At 47.7% G+C, this 16,453-nt stretch overlaps 1 protein-coding gene across 1 annotated transcript; it reads left to right on the top strand.

The window, feature by feature from the left end:
• Positions 1-959: 959 nt before the first annotated feature.
• On the top strand, positions 960-12,032 carry LOC117035428 (leukocyte immunoglobulin-like receptor subfamily A member 6). The gene is made up of 10 exons (XM_033129290.1): positions 960-1,076; positions 1,235-1,270; positions 1,430-1,714; positions 3,273-3,461; positions 7,602-7,889; positions 8,042-8,353; positions 8,579-8,860; positions 9,169-9,468; positions 11,186-11,236; positions 11,385-12,032. The coding sequence occupies exons 1-10, from the start codon at positions 1,043-1,045 to the stop codon at positions 11,555-11,557; spliced, it is 1,950 nt and encodes a 649-aa protein (XP_032985181.1). The 5' UTR covers positions 960-1,042; the 3' UTR covers positions 11,558-12,032.
• Positions 12,033-16,453: the final 4,421 nt, after the last annotated feature.

Here is a 16,453-nt window from a genome sequence, read left to right as displayed (position 1 = left end):
CGGTCCAGGAGGAAATTGAATAATTGGACCAAACACATGGTTATATTTTAAAAACATAAAGGATTTTAGACATGAATTACATAAAACTATTCATGTCTATATTCCCCATGTACCTTAGTTTTCTAAATCCAGTCTCTCTGTAGTGCATCCTACAAAATTTCCTCAATATTATATTCCAGTTCCATAATTCTATCTTTAGCTTTAGCTTGTCCTTGATGGAAAAAAGTTTGGAGTGTGTTAAATCAAACTTGTTTTCATTTTTATTATTTTACCTCCATGAGTTTTATGTAATTCATGTCTAAAATCCTTTATGTTTTTAAAATATAACCATGTGTTTGGTCCAATTATTCAATTTCCTCCTTTAATTTTGCAGACATGTCAACAATCTTGAGTTACATAGAGTTTCATATATTCCTAGTGTTGTTTCCAAAGATATGATAACCCCCATTCATTAATACTGTAGACAGTATTTCACATCTCTATTTGTCACTAGGAGGCTTTCACTTTGATGCCCGTTCCTGTTAGGAGCTCACCTGCCACACACCTGATTGTTCATACAGGGTTTCTCCCAGGGCTGTCCTGATGTCCAGGCCTGAAAGGGGTGGACATTTGCAGCTGCTCTGCCCCATGGCATCCACTCTCCCAAAGCTAACGTGTCACTGTGATGTGCCCGGCAGGGACGGCTCCAATGTGAGCCTCACACTCACTAGACAGACGCCTGAGTGGGAATAGACAGGATTGAATCTGTTTCACACACACAAAGAGGACACAGCTCAGTGCTGTGCCCATGGGCTGGGCCAGTGTGCAGAGATGTCCCCGTGCTCATCCCCAAAACATGAGGAGGGGGAGACACCGCTTCCAACTTTCACCTTGAGCCCTGCTCTTCTCCTGGGGAGGGGCTCTTCCCCTTCCTGTGGGGCCGTTGATGTGACAACCCCATGATAGGGAGGGACAGCCTCTGAATGGCCACACCCTGTGCATCTATCTGAGGGCTCCGTGATTTCCTCCATCTACACATCAGGGACTGGAAGAAGGAGACATCATGACCCCCACCGTCATGGCCCTGCTCTGCCTCGGTGAGATTAGGGAAGAGAGGGAGCCCTGGTCTGGGAGGGATCCCACCCCCACAGACAGGCCCTGATCAGTCAGGAGACCCCAGGACTCAGGAGGCTCACGGGAAAAAGGGCTCTGCTCAGGACTCAGGGGCAAATCTCTCACAGGGACTCTCTTCCAGGACTGAATGTGGGGCCGAGGACCCGAGTGCAGGCAGGTAAGTCTGTCGCCAGGTGTCTCCTCACTGGGGATAAGGGCAGCTGGGGATGGAGAACTGCAGTTACGGGCTGACAGATGGGTCATCTGGCAGGTTTGAGGCTGACATCTGGGGCTAGGTATTGGGAATGTCTGTGACCCAGCCTCTGATTCCTTCCAGGAACCCTTCCCAAACCTACCGCCTGGGCTGAGCCAGGCTCTGTGATCCCCTGGGGGAGCTCTGTGACCATCTGGTGTCAGGGGGCCCTGGGGGCCAAGGAGTTCCGCCTGGATAGAAAGGGAATCCTAGGATCCTGGGACAGAAGGAAGCCACTGGAGCCCGGGAACAAGGCCAAGTTCTCCATCCCACACATGACAGAGCGCACTGCAGGGGGATATTTCTGTTACTATCTCAGCCCTGCTGGCTGGTCAGAGAGCAGTGACCCCCTGGAGCTGGTGGTGACAGGTGAGAGGACACCCAGGGTCCCAGCCTCAACCTCTGCCTTCAGGAATAGGGGAAAGGGGGTTATTTGAGGAACACAAAGAGTGAGAGACAGTGAGACCTGGGGTTCAGGATAGAAGAAGGGGGTTTATGGGAGGAACCAGCCCCATGATCCACACTGGTCTCTGTCCCAGGTGTGTCTGGAAGCCCTCCTTCCTGACCCAGCAGGGCCCTGTCGTGGCCTCTGAACAGAACCGGACCCTCCAGTGTCACTCTGATGTTGGCTATGATTCACTCTGTCCAAGACACGGGGACGTGACCTTCCCCAGAACCTTGGTAGCAGCTCCAAACTGGGCTCTCTCAGGCTGGCTTCTCCCTGGACACTGTGGGCAGGGATCTTTGTAATTAGGATTGGTCAATAATTGTTTTTCTTTTATTTTACCATCTTGGTTTTTATATCAAAATTGGGTAATACATTTGCCTCACTTCCTATTTTTTGTAGTCACTCAATATTACAATTTTGCTGATTTTCTCTGTTCCTTAAAGTTTGAAAAGTAAACTGTGGACTTATTTGCTTCTCACCTTTGACAAAGAGAGGTAAGAGGTTGTCTTTTGGGATAAAAATCAGATGATTAGCAATCCATCCATGAAAGCTTACCAGACTTTATACAGTTTGTCCAACATGGAGAGATGCTGACCCTGCATCGCCCCGGGCAGCAGCCCTGACCTGTCACCAACTGACCAGGCCCCAGGGTCTCAGCTCCCCCTCTCCTCTTCCCCGCCCCCAACTTACAGACACGACTTTATTCCTTACTGAAGACCAGGCTCTGACTTTTCTGGGGACCTGCCTCCTTGTCACATGCTTATTTCAAGTAATTGACCTTCCCTGTATGTATGGATGAATTCACATATGTGATACATGTGCATATATATTATACACATAGGTACAGCACAAATATATGTAGCTATACATGCGGACCTATAATTGTCGTATTTATGTGATAGTAGATATATGTGCAACTATACGTACAGATATATATTTTATAATACATTACGTACAAAATGTATATGTAATATTTATCTGTATGTAGTTACATATTTATCTATTATTATATAAATACTAAATTTATATATCTACAAGTATAACCACAAATATTCATCCATATACCCATATTTTTCACCTGCTAAATCTATCAACCATTGCATTTATTCCTAATTATGTGAAAAATGAATTAATGAAAAAAATAAATGGATAAAAAAGCTCCAGATTTTTCTGTGTAAAAAGATATGATAGAACAACTGAAGGCATCTGAGAGCACACAACCCAGGAGGAAGACTTGTGTCTCCCCAAGTCTTCACTCACGCTCTCATTTCATGATTCCCGGAAGCAGCTGACACCATCAGCCCATCACAAAATACGTCAGACCCAGTGAGTGGTGAGTGGGAGAAATCCTCAGTCATGGGCTGGGCTCTGAGGGTCATGTCCGATCGATGAAATGCAGGTGCCCTGAGGACATCCAGGGGACCTGGGGTGATTTTGGTTTGCGCTCACCTTTGTGACATCTTTGTCCACAATTCCTAGCCTCCCACCCCCAGGACTACACAGTGGGGAATCTGATCCGGATGGGCTTGGCTGGCGTGATCCTGGTGGTCCTCGGGGTACTGCTGTTTCAGGCTCCACATGGCCCATTAAAGACCCACATGCAGCCAGGAGGTGTCCCCAGGAAGGAACAATGCACTGTTCACAGTGGTGGATCCTTGGAACTCATCTGATGACCCAGGAGGTGTGAAAGAACATCTGGACCATAAGTCAGGGAATTGTCTGGGGAGAGTGCCCTTCAGGGGCAAGTGGGAGATGTGGTTTGGGGCAGGGAATGTGTGCATGTTATTGTAGAGGACTCTTCCTCCATTAAACATGGTGGTTTCCTTCTCTACCATCACTGACTCTCCTTGACTGCCCTTCACATCTCACCCTGTGACATGAGGGTCCATCCCACATGGCAGGTTTGAATCCACATCTACACACACCTTCATCCTGAACCACTTTCATATAAATAGAATGTGGTGTCTGCATAACACTGGGCTTTTATCCAGCCATGAAGGACAAAGCACTGATACCTAGTACAATGTGGGTGAACATCGAAAACATGCAGTTGCCTGACAGAAGTCCGACAGAAAAGATCACATTTTGTGTGACTCCATTTATATAAATTATTCAGAAGGAACTCACTGAAATAGGAAGTAGGTTTGTGTTTATCAGGGACTGAATTGTAGGGGAGAATGGAGACTAACTGTTTCATGGTTTCTTCTGGGGTCATGAAAATCTCTTAGAACTAGACAGGAGTGGTGGTGCAACATTGTGAATTTACTAAATTCCAGTTAATTATATACATTAAAAGGGTCGGTTTTATGTTATGTGGATTTTACAATGATAAGAAATGCAAGTAAAAAAGATATGGCTTCCTATAGGTCCCTGTTATGCAGGATGTCATGCGGGGTCTCAGCTCCCGCTCCCCACACAAGAACGCAGGACATGGTGAGGCCAAAAAGGAACACCCACGGAGCCATAGGTAGGGGAGTCACACCACTATATTCTCGCTGGCAGCTGGATTGGAGACACAGGAAGCAGGAGCTACACAATCCGCAACCCGCTGTCCACTTCTCTGCAATCTGCAATCCACACTCCGCTGCCTGCTAGCTCAGCCACCATCTTCTTGCTAGCCCCCATCTGCTGCTAGCGAAGCCACAGCAGTTATATTAGTGGCCAATGGCTCACTGGTTACAGCTGACGGCCAACCAGCCACAGCTGATGGCCATCCAATCACAGTTGATGGCCATTTACTACCTGAGCCAGCACCTTTCCACCTGAGGCCGAGAGCCTAGAAACTGCACTCCTGGCTCTGTCCCCACAGTCCCCTATAATTTAGAAATTGAACCAGGTACCTGTGGAGTTTTACGGGAGGCCGGACTCTCACCAGGTCAGAGATGCCCTAAGTGCCTTAAGGCTTAGTGATTAGCCACTGATGAAATTTTCACCTTCACTAGTGAATTTGACAGAGTATAGGATCCAGGATGAGCACCATCATTCCTGCATCCTTTAATTCTGGAGTCATCTGCCATTAGACCTAGGATATGTTACCGCTTCTGTTTTAACTTCTTGGCTGGGAGGGCAGATTCGGGTCTTCCAAGTAGCCCCTCTTACCATACGCCTCTTATAGCCATGTCTTCATTGAGTCACCAGATTGTCTCAGGCACTACTGACTCCAACAACCCTAAGAGGTAAGGTTTCATCATTTTCTACAATGAGGAAAATGGGAAAAGCGCATGTTACTGGCTCAAACTAAACAATCGATAAACATTTCTCCTGTTTTAAATTAAAACCTGTAAATGGTCTCCAACAAGTGTTTTGCCCAAAGCATGGAGACAGAATCCACAGTATCAGATGAAGAGTTCTTGTCTGCAGAAGAAGGGCCAGTGAGGAGGCAGAAATAACTCAGAGGTTTTGGTGGAGAGTGATGAACAGAAGTTTCTGCTGCTTAGAGAAACGAGGAAGTTCGAGAGAGGAAGCGTTAGGGGAAAACGAACCATACACCCAGGCCATGAGGGAGGTGGTGGTTTCCTCTGTGAGTCAGTTTCCCATTTTATAAACAAGTTTCCAAGCCTCCTTCTCCTCTTGGGGTCATCTGTCCTGTGATGACCCCATTGGCTCTTTCAGCCAACCAAGGCTGAGAGTGGAAGAGCTCGCATTCTTCACGCCCTTTCCTCCTCACACACAATGAACAAATTCAACAGTTCTTTCACTGAGCCCTACTTTCCACGCCCCAGTTTATCACAACAGTGAAGTTCATTTGAAGACTCAAGACGTGTTGGTGCAGCCCCACCAGTCTCCTCCAGGCCCTCACTCCCTTGTCTGCAGAAGAGGGGCCAGTGAGGAGGCAGAAATGGCTCAGAGGTTTTGGGGGAGAGTAATGAACAGAAGGTTCTGCTGCTTAGAGAAACGAGGAAGTTCGAGAGAGGAAGCGTTAGGGGAAAACGAGCCATACACCCAGGCTAGGTAAGTTCTTTAGAGTGAGAAAAACAGGACAGAGAGAAAAGCTCCCAGGAGAAGGCACAATGGGGTGCTTTTTGAGCCAATTTGAACATAACAGACTGCTTTCCAAACCTAGACTTTGTTAGGACAAAGAAGTCTTCCTCCCTCTTTCCACTCAGCTGTGGATGTATTTGTGTCATAGGATTTGTGTAAGTTTCATGAGAAATTCTCATAAACCACTTGGAATACTGATCAGCTCATCACCTAGGGGTTGGATTAATGTTGGAGTTTTTTTGCTGTTTATTATCCATGTCACCCTCCGACACGCCATTCTCTGCACAGCGGTATCTTCTCAAAATAGCAATCTGTTCATACCTTCTTTTACTGAATTTTTTTTGTTACTTTAAAGATAAAACCCAAGAGTGCCTGCAGGGAGACAAGAGCCTATGTGACCAGGACACAGCACTCCCTGGTGACTCACGGTGCTTAGAATAGAGACACCCTCCTCCTGGTGGAGAATGCCAAACCCTCATCACACCTATCGTGTCCTGCTGCCCTTCTCCAGAAGGTCGCCACACTCCATGACTAAGGTTGCTAGATGTCCACCTGTCATTCTCTCTGTCCTCTGTATTCCTTATTCTAAAGAACTTACCTACCTAAAGCCAAATTATCCATTGTCTAAATGTCTGTGTTGTCTGTTGTCGCTAATCGCAGGTCCATGCATTCAGGAAAGGAACCGGTCACCTTCACCGATGATTCTCAACCCTGGATAGGGGGACTGCTCAGTAAACATCAATTGTTTGGTGGGATGGTGAGAAAAAGGAAGAAAATTTTCATTTACAAAGTTTCAGGAAAGGGAAGTGACTTACCAATGAAACCCAGCTTCCATCAAAGGATTGGAACATAAAGTTCTCTAGGTCCATCCATATTGTTGCAAATGGTAAGATTTCATTCTTCTTTATGGCTGTGTAATACTCCATTGTATAAATGTACCACAGTTTCTTAATCCAGTCATCTACCAATGGGCGTTTCGGTTGTTTCCATGTCTTGTGTATAGTGCTGCAATAAACATAGGGGTGCAGAAACTAATAAAAAAATGGATTGGAACAGAAATTGGTCTGCTGCTAGGTCCTGCCTTGTGTCCTTTACCCTAGTGTTCTGGGACAAGTGTCACCCTCTGGATTTGGCATGTGGTGGGGTCAGAATGTGGGGTCCAGTGAGACCCATATCTGGGGTCTGAAAAGTCCCAAAGCCTGTTGTCTTCTCACCCCATTCTCCAGGTAGAGTAGACAGGGTTGATGAGGCACCTGTGATGTGCTACTTGGAGCCTGGACCTCGTCACACCCCATTCGCTCATCTGTCCTGCTGGGCTCTTTGGATATTATACATCACCTGCACCACGGGGGAAAATGGGAGGAAGCACCAGGACCCAGACCCTCATTGTCCTTCCTGGCTCAATGAGCTTTAAGGGAAGGAGAGAAATAGGGTCCCCTCTCCTCCAAGGTCCTGGTCCCTGAGACACCCCAGGACTCAGGAGGGTCAGTGGGGACAGAATTTCTGGGGGGAGGAGAGATGTGCTCAGACCCAGTTCTGCCCCAAGCTCTCAGGGGCCCATCCCAGGCCTGGAGCTGCCCTGTGTGTGTCGGGGAGGGGGATGGTTCTCACAGGGAATCTCTTTCAGGGCTGCGTCGGGGCCCACAGGACCTGGTACGGGCAGGTGAGTCCTCCCCCAGGTCTCCTGCTTCAGTCCCCAAAACCCTTGGGCACCGACGAGAAACAGGGGCTGCGCTGATGGTGACCAGTCTGGAGGGGCCTTGGAGTGACCAGTGGTGACACAGGGGAGAAGGGCACCCCTGACCTTCAGGTCTGATTCCTTTCTAGGGGTGCTCCCCAAGCCCTCCATCTGGGCTGACCCAGGCCCCGTGGTCCCCAAGGGGAGCCGTGTGATCATCTGGTGTCAGGGTTCCCTGCAGGCTGAGGTCTACCGTCTGTATAAAGAGCCTGGTTCTCAAGTCTTGGATACAGAGACCCCACAGGACTCCAGCAACAAGACTGGTTTCCTTATTGAACCCATGAGCTCAACCACTGCAGGACGGTACCAGTGTGCATATTACACCAGAAGGAACAGCTGGTCAGAGCGGAGTGACCCTCTGTCCCTGGTGGTGACAGGTAAGAGCTGGGTCCCCTCAAGACTGTGGGCTCCTCCTCACAGGCAGAAGGAAATGGAGTGTGGATTTGGGGGATCTCACCCCTCATAGCCCACACCTGGGGTATGTGGGGTGACTGTCCCCCTTCAACACAGCTCTCTCCTTCTCCCTCAGGCATGTACGATGCACCCTCCCTCTCAGCCCAGCCAAGCCCTGTGGTGGCCTCAGGAGAGAAGGTGTCCTTCTCATGTAGCTCACACTTCACAGGGGGCGCTTTCCACCTGCTGAAGGACAGAGGAGCAGACCAGCCCATACACATGGATTCAAGGATCAATTATGGGAGGTGGCCGGCCCAGGCCCAGGCCCTCTTCCCTGTGGGCCCCGTGAATACCTCCCACGGGGGGACCTACAGATGCTATGGTTCCTCCAGCTCCAATCCCAATGTGTGGTCACATCCCAGTAAACCTCTGCCTCTCAAGGTCACAGGTGAGGGCATACTCACTCAGCCCCATCTCTTTCCTGGGTCCAAAATCATTGACCTAAACCTTGTACCCAGTGGAGCCCCAGGGGCCATGGAGGGTCGGTGACACTGGCCTCCTGGGGAGAAAACCACAGGCGGGAGGTTAGGAAGGGACCAGTGAGAACTCTCACTGCAGCCCAGGGGGCAATGTGGGGTGTGGCCCCTTGGTACCCCTGTCCCCTTCTCCCCAGGCGTGTGTAGGAAGCCCACCCTCTCGGCCCAGCCAGGCCCATTCGTGCTGCCTGGAGACAACTTGACGCTCCAGTGTCACTCAGAGGCCGGCTTTGACAGATTCGCTCTGACCAAGGACGTGGGGCTCACACCCACCCAGGGCCTTGATGGGCAGCACAGCCCCGACTTCCCCCTGGGCCGTGTGACCCGTGTCCACGGGGGCCGGTACAGATGCTACACTGGACACAACCTGTCGTATGCATGGTCGGCCCCCAGCGCCCCCCTGGACATCCTGATCACAGGTGGGAGCCCTGCCCTGCCCCAGGTCCTGAGAGTCGGCTCGGGGCGCTGGGCCCAGGGTCACCCTGGTGGGGATGGGGTGCAGGGAGAGGGTCCAGGAGCGGAGGCTGAGATGCGGTGTGCTCTAGGGAGAGGGAGCAAGAAAGGGGGCTGAGGGACACGGAGATAAGAGCCCCCCCCAGAGGGACTGAGAGGAGCTGAGACGGGCTCACAACCGGAATCCCTGGAGAAGGACGTGGTCCCGCAACTCAGGGTCAAGAGCATGTGGGAGAGGGCAGCTCTCTACACTCAGGGCCTTCCTCTCTCTCAGGCATGTACGAGAAACCCTCCCTCTCGGCCCAGCCAGGACCCTCAGTGTCCCGGGGAGAGAATGTGACCCTGCAGTGTCGCTCTGAGACCTCGTTAGATAACTTCCACCTGCACAAGGTGGGGTCGCCGGCTCCTCCCCGGCACCTGCGTCTGGGGGACACGGCTGCACCCTCTCAGGCCAACTTCCGCATCAGTCCTGTGACCTCAGCCCACGGGGGCACTTACAGGTGCTACAGTTCACGCGGCACCTCCCCCTACCTGCTGTCACACGCCAGTGACCCCCTGCAGCTTGTGGTCTCAGGTGAGAGGCCCCAGTCCCTGTCCATTGAGAGACCAGACTCTCAGCTCACAGTGCGGCCCAGGAGAGCTCTGCGCGGGGTGGGAAGGAAGGAGAAACAGGGAGGTCACGACAAAGGGGTCCCTCCCCATGGAGAGACGGAAAAGATGGGGAGTCTCTTGCCTTTCCACGCCTCTCCCCACATAAGGTCCAGACTGCGCTGGGTGTGTACGGGGGATTCACTGAAGAGCCGAAGGGCCGACTTTGGGAAAAAGAAATGGGACTAGAGATGAACTGAACGGCAGCCACAGCCCAGTATCCCTCTCTTGTTCCTGTTTCATGCAACATTGGCAGCCTGCACACTCTCACCACATGGACCAACCATGTCTGTTGGGTGACAGAGTCCTCTTGGCCTAGAGGAGACAGATTCTACCAGGCTTTTGCTCGTTTCTCAGGTTATCCAGCAAACATCAAATATCTAGAGAAGGGTTTGTTTCCTAAAGAGTCGGGGAGAAAGGTGGGGATTTAAGAAAGGGGCCCTGAGGTACAGGTAGCCTGGAAGTCCCCGGTGCCTTTCTGGGGGGCAGTGTGACAGGAAAGGCACGACGGGGACACGCCCAGCTGAGGGGGGAGAACAGCACATGCCCCGCCAGCCACTGTCTGTGGTGCTGGTTCTAGGCCCCTGAGAGTCATCCCGGCCCCTGTGGGATCAGAGCCACGTATAATATGTACAATAGATGAGGGGCTCCAATTTTCAGGTCACGGTACTGGGGGTTCAACTGGGAATCTAAGCTGAAGCTGTGTTGCCTCAGTCTCCAACCCCCTCCGAGAGATGGAGCCAACTACAAAATTCTATGCATATCTGGAACTTGGTTCTTCCCTCTGTGAAGGCAGAATCCTACCCTGGATTTCAAAAGGCTCATTCACTTCCGAGCTTTGGTGCCAGTGAATCCCTGTGGCAGAAGGTACAGGACTTACTCTTACTTGGAACACCAGTCCACTCTCAGCTTGTCCTGAGTCCACAAACAACCACTGCGATTATTTGGAGGACAGAGAGAAAGGCAGGATTTCTGCACAATTGCCATGAGCACCAGGTGGTCAGTCGGCTAAGTCCACCCTGCAAAACCTCTCCTGTAAGAATGTGTGTTGGTGTTCGCTTCCCCTCCCAGATTTCCCTGGCATTTCCTGGTTATTCAATTGCCAAATTACCACACCCTAACTTAAACCTATATATATCTGTATTTTCATCCAGCTTTGCATCTAAATATTTTATTTTATTATTTATTTTTTTCCTTGTTTCTGATTAATCTTCCAATTAGAGTACAAACTGAATGAATAGTTAGAGGTTGTGTTAGTCACAGTAATGCTTGACAGTAAAATATTGCCTGGTATGTTCTGCATATTGCATCATTTATTTCCAAAAGGTTTGGTAAATAGAAGAAAGGAATGTGACATGGAAATTATATTCACAACTGAGAGACAAAAGGAGCTGGCTGAGGTGGAGAAATGAAAAAGTAGACCCAGCCCTTCACTTCTTCCTGTCCCTGACCTGAAGACAAATTAGAGCCCCACATGTTCACCTTTGCTTCCTAATTAGATGTAAGAAGAGACACCAAAGATGTTCACCGGAAGCGAGCGAGATGGGCATTATTAGTTGTAGAGACAAACTAAAGATCAGAGGAGTGATTCTTAAGGATTCCTATACCACCTCTCCCACACCCTATCTGTTTTTGCTTCCTAGGAGCAGCTGATATCCTGGAGCCCTCAAAAAACAATTCAGGTACCAAGACCGGTGAGTAAGGAGAAATCCTCAGTTAAGGGACTGGGCACACAGGGTCAAAAGCAGTCGGCGGAAGGCAGGTGCCCTGCTGCACACGCAGGGTCCTGCTGTGACTGCAGTCTGCCCTGAACACCCTGACCTCTTTGCCCACAATCTCCAGCCTCAGACACCCAAGAATACACAATGGGGAATGTCACCCGGATGGGTGTGGCGGGCTTGATCCTGGTGGTCCTTGGAATGCTGCTGTTTGAAGCGTGGCACAGTCAGAGAAGGACCCACAGTGCAGCCAGGACGGGAACACAGAGACACCCCACCATCAAGGTAGAACCTTAGAAATGAATCTGATGATCCAACAGGTTCTGGAAAGAAATCTGGGAATTACATGGGGGAGCTGTCTACTAAGAATATCAAAGGTATAGCCATGCTTCACGTGCAAGAAAAGGCTATAGAGGCTTTTCAATAATTAAAAAGTGTTAAGTTCACTTCACACCACTATTGATTTTCCTTGATTGGACCTTTCTCTTTCCTCAACCCTATGTTGTGAGTCTACAAATCACATCATCGGTTTGGATCCACACCTGTACTCACCTTCAATCTCTGGCCCACCTTCCCTGATGTGTGCATCTCTTCAGCTCAGAACACAGAACCTGTTTCCTAACTGAATAAATGGTTGAATATCAAGTGCAATTTCCAACAAATAAATCCAAAATCATTCTGGACCCACCGAGCACTTGCCTCTATCAGATGATACCTGGTATAGTTTCTCCAGAAATGAATGAGCACACTGGTGTTTCCCATGACTGTCGGGTGGTAAACCAGCTCTCAGAAAATACTGTATTTTCAAAACCCTGAGACATGGCATTTGCCGATTTCCTGGGTGTAAATACTCACTTCGTGCTCAGCCTCGAGATGCCAGTGTGAGTGGCCTGTCGCGTAGCGGGAATGGAATGGGCAGAATCATCTGTGCACGTGAGCACGAGCCCCCTGCAGCACCTCACTGATGAGCCTCCTGTGCGTGTATGTTTCCTTCTATTGTAAAGGTCCTGGGAATTTCCACCTCAGTTTGATGCTACGGATTCAAAGGAATCGTGATGTGAAAATCTTTATTTTAAATTAAAGTTTATTGGGCTCTCAATCTTAATACATCCACATAAGGGACAAAAGGAAAAAAACAATGGCAAAATCAGCTGTGGGAAAACACTGAGTGCCTAGAATCCCGTTACATTTCTGGGAGGAATATAATCTCCACCCTCCACCTTGACTGTGGGCTCTGACACCACGAACCTTCCACGCACAAACTCCCGTACGTCTTAACCTGGTGGAAATTAACAACGACCCAGCCTCATCCACGAACAAGGCAACACTAACCCCACAGCGACGCTGAGCACTGGGGTGCATGACATGTTGCTCCCAGTGAGGACAATGAGGCTCAGAGACTTTCTGTTACTGCCCGAGGTCGCAGACAGTGGAAGACTGTCAATATTTAAATAAAGGTCCGCTTTCCTTTCCAATTCTGAGCACTAACCCAACTCACTGATCACTAAAACTTGAAGGCAGGACCACAGGGTGAGGAGGAGAGCTCAGTTCTGAGAAAAGAATACGGGGGCACCGTGGAGGCTGGAATGACTCAGCCGTGTTTCAGGGAAGATGTGGTGGGTGCTGTTGCAAGAACGTCAGGCACGGGCATGAAGGGGAGCGTTTGGTAGAAAAACCCACAGTGCAGGGCAAAGAGAACAGTCCTGTTTGCTCCTCATAGTGCCCTGCTTGTCTCCTTTGTGCTCATTGTCACAACGGTGCTGAACTTGCCCTGTAGCGATAGGTGTTAAATCTGTGTGCTGAGCTCAGCTCTGCAGGGCACCCACCACTGCAGGTGTGCTGCTGGACTTTTCTGCTGGTGGACGGAGGAAGTTAAGACACAGACATGCACAACTTATGACCAACACTTCCTCTTCATAAATATATTTTGGTATAGAGCAATTCATGTAAAAGGTAAAATCCTTACTCTTACGCAGATGTAAAATAAACACAAGCTAACATTTTTATTTAAATCATAGCTGAGGAGGCAACTGGAAATGGGTTACAGCCACTCACAGAAGAACACAAAGAGCACACCTTAAAAGATGAAGGGCATGTAATGGAATTCCCACGTGGAGTGTGAAGGCTTCTTCCATGTGCCGCTGTCTCCACCTGGAATTCTCTAACACAGTCCCCGTCCCCTTAGGAAGGAAGTCTCTCTCAGCCTCAACTCTGTGCTCAAAGGTCACCTCACCAAACAACGTCTCCATCTCATCCCAGACAAGTTTTGATCCCCTGTCTTAGCTCCAGGGGGTTGTCCTGCCTGACACATATCCTAACGTATCACATACTTGTTAGTGATTGCTTTATCTCTGGATCTTCACCAAGACTAATCATTCCTCGAGGGCAAGAGCCATACGATGCTATCACATATTTCTGCTCTTTCTTTAAATGGTATTTTATTGCGCTAAGAACATCAACACGAGATCTCACCTTTAACAAAACTTTCAGGGCACAGTACAGTCCTGCTAACTGTAAGTACAATGTGGTTCGTCACCTCCAGGTATTATTCATCCCGAGTACTTGACACTTTATGCCCATTTAGTCAACATATTTCAGTTTTTTAATCCTAGCAATGTGTGTGAGATGGATTTGACTTTCCTTAGATAGAACTTTACAGAATAAATGGATGATGGATAGATGTGTGGGAGGGTGAATAGATGGGTACACGGTTGGATGGATGGATGTAAAAATGGACAGATGAACAAATGTATTAATAATATTATTTTTAAGTTCCAAACATTATAAGCCAAGAGTACAAGCTTCCGGTTATAAGATGCATAAGTTCTGGGGATCTAATTTACAGCGTGGGGCCTGTCGTAACAGTAGTCTGTGCTATACTTCAACATTGCTGTGAGAGTAGATCTTTCCTGTTGTCACCACCACCACGACAACCAAACGGTAATCCTCAGACATGAAGGATGTGTTACCTAACTTTGCTGTGCTAAACTCCCATGTATTTCTGCCTCTGGCACCAAAGCCTTGGATGTAGTAGGTGATCAGCAAATATTTCTTTATGGACTAGCCAAAGACAGAAAGTAAATGCCACTCATGGAGAGCTGAGGAAATAAGAGGTGTGTCTGATTGAGAGCCAGGCTGTCAGAGGCTGACTCAGGAGGAGAACCTGGGTCCTGCTTTCCCTGAGTCAGAGTTCAGGACAGGCAGAAAGAATATAGGGAATCGGGTGACACCTCAGTTCTAGGCTGACTTGTCTCCAGGGCCCCTGAGTCCTGCCCCAAAACAAGCAAACACACAAGGTAGAGTTTGGCTTCCATGGTAAGGAGGGACAGAAACACTGAGAGAGTGACGTCACTACCACGGTGACAAAAGATGCCCCTCCTAATTGGGCCTCTTTTAAAGTCTTAAATTCAGCATCTATCCCAAAATAAAGTGCCTCTGTGGGAGCTGTGGGATCCAGCACCACACAAGGGGACCTGGGAGGGGTTTCAGTTCCACTGCATTGGGAACCGAATCTAATATTCAAACTACTGAAAGAGAGAAATTATGATCAAGAAAAATATACCCAGCAAAGGAATCCTTTAGATATGAAGGAGGAATAAAGACCTTCCCAGACATACAGAACCTGAGGGAATTTTCTAATACATGACCTGCACTACAAGAAATACTGAAGGAGGCTATCCGACCTGAAACAAAAAGCAAAAGAATACAAAACCATGAGTACTATTACGAACAGACAGACAGAAGCAGGAAATGGCAACCCCTACACCAAATAGGACACTATACACTTAAACATAACATACAGGGTAAGAAGAAAAAAAAACTTTAAAAAAAAGAGGAAGAAGACAACTTGTTACTGCAGTGCAGAAATCAACTCGCAGCATAAATACGGATAATTTGTGACAACAAAAACATAAAACGGGAGAGAGTAAGGGTCTGAACTGGCAAAAGGGAATGGAGAAAGGAGAGAAGAAAATGGAATACTCTAAATATAAAAATTTCTTCTACATAAACTTAATGGTAACCACTCAAAAAAAATCCAGAATTGAAACATATACCATAAAAAAAGAAGACAGAGGGAAAAATCATAGAATACCACCACACTGAAATAATAGACAGCAACAAAAAAGCAAACAGTGGAGACTCTGTCCTACCAGAAAACCAAAGATAGAATGATAGGAAATTCTCAAATATCAATAATCACCCTACATGTAATGGACTGAACTCACCAATGAAAATGCACAGACTAGCAGATTGGATCAAGAAACTGAATCCAACCATATGCTGCCTCCAAGAGACACATCTCAGCTACAAGGACAGATATAGACTCAAATTGCCATTCCAAGCAAATGGTATTCAGAAAAAAGCAGGTGTAGCCATAGAGACATCAGATGAAACAGACTTTGGGATAAAAAAGGTGACAAGAGTCAAAGATGGACATTTCATAATGATAAAGGGGACCATACAACAAGAAGACATAACAGTCATCAATATTTATGTCCCCAATCAGGCCTATCTCAAGAAAGAAGAAAAATCCCAGATAAATAACCTCATGTTACACCTTTAAGAACTAGAAAAAAAGAACAAATGAAACCCAAAGTCAGCAGAAGGAAGGAAATAATAATAATTAGAGCAGAACTAAATGAAATAGAGAACAAAAAGACAACTGAAAAAATTAATACAACAAAGAGCTTCTTCTTTGAAAAGATTAATATGATTGACAAACCCTTGGCTAGTCTCACTAAGATAAAAAGAGAAATGAAACAAATAAACAAAATCAGAAATGAAAGATAGGAAGTTATCACGGTTGCCATAGAAACAAAAAGGATCATCCAAGAATACTATGAAGAACTACATGCCACAAAATTCAATAACCTAGAAGAAATGGACATGTTCTTAGAAACATACAGTCTTCCAAGGCTGAACCCCCAAAAATTGGAAAATCTAAATAGACTGATCAACAGTAAGGAAACTGAATCAATCATCCGAAACCGTCCCAAAAGCAAAAGTCTGGGACCAGATGGCTTCACTAGTGAATTCTACCAAACATTCAGAGAGGATCTAATACCTGTCCTACTCAAACTCTTCCAAAAAATAGAAGAAGAGACAATACTCCCTAACTCATTTCATGAGGCCAACATTACCCTGATACCATAACCTGGTAAGGACAATACAAGAAAAGAAAATTACAGACCA

This window comes from Rhinolophus ferrumequinum, chromosome 15, assembly GCF_004115265.2.
Source record: "Rhinolophus ferrumequinum isolate MPI-CBG mRhiFer1 chromosome 15, mRhiFer1_v1.p, whole genome shotgun sequence".
Taxonomy (NCBI): Eukaryota; Metazoa; Chordata; class Mammalia; order Chiroptera; family Rhinolophidae; genus Rhinolophus; species Rhinolophus ferrumequinum.
Note: the sequence above shows the minus strand (reverse complement) of the source record. Positions and strands in the feature narration are given on the sequence as shown.

Excerpts from the sequence above, each read along its gene's own strand:
- LOC117035428 (XM_033129290.1), top strand. The coding sequence starts at position 1,043 with ATGACCCCCACCGTCATGGCCCTGCTCTGCCTCG. Across the intron at positions 1,077-1,234 it reads CATGGCCCTGCTCTGCCTCG|GACTGAATGTGGGGCCGAGG; the intron begins GTGAGATTAGGG and ends ACTCTCTTCCAG. Across the intron at positions 9,469-11,185 it reads CCTGCAGCTTGTGGTCTCAG|GAGCAGCTGATATCCTGGAG; the intron begins GTGAGAGGCCCC and ends TTTGCTTCCTAG.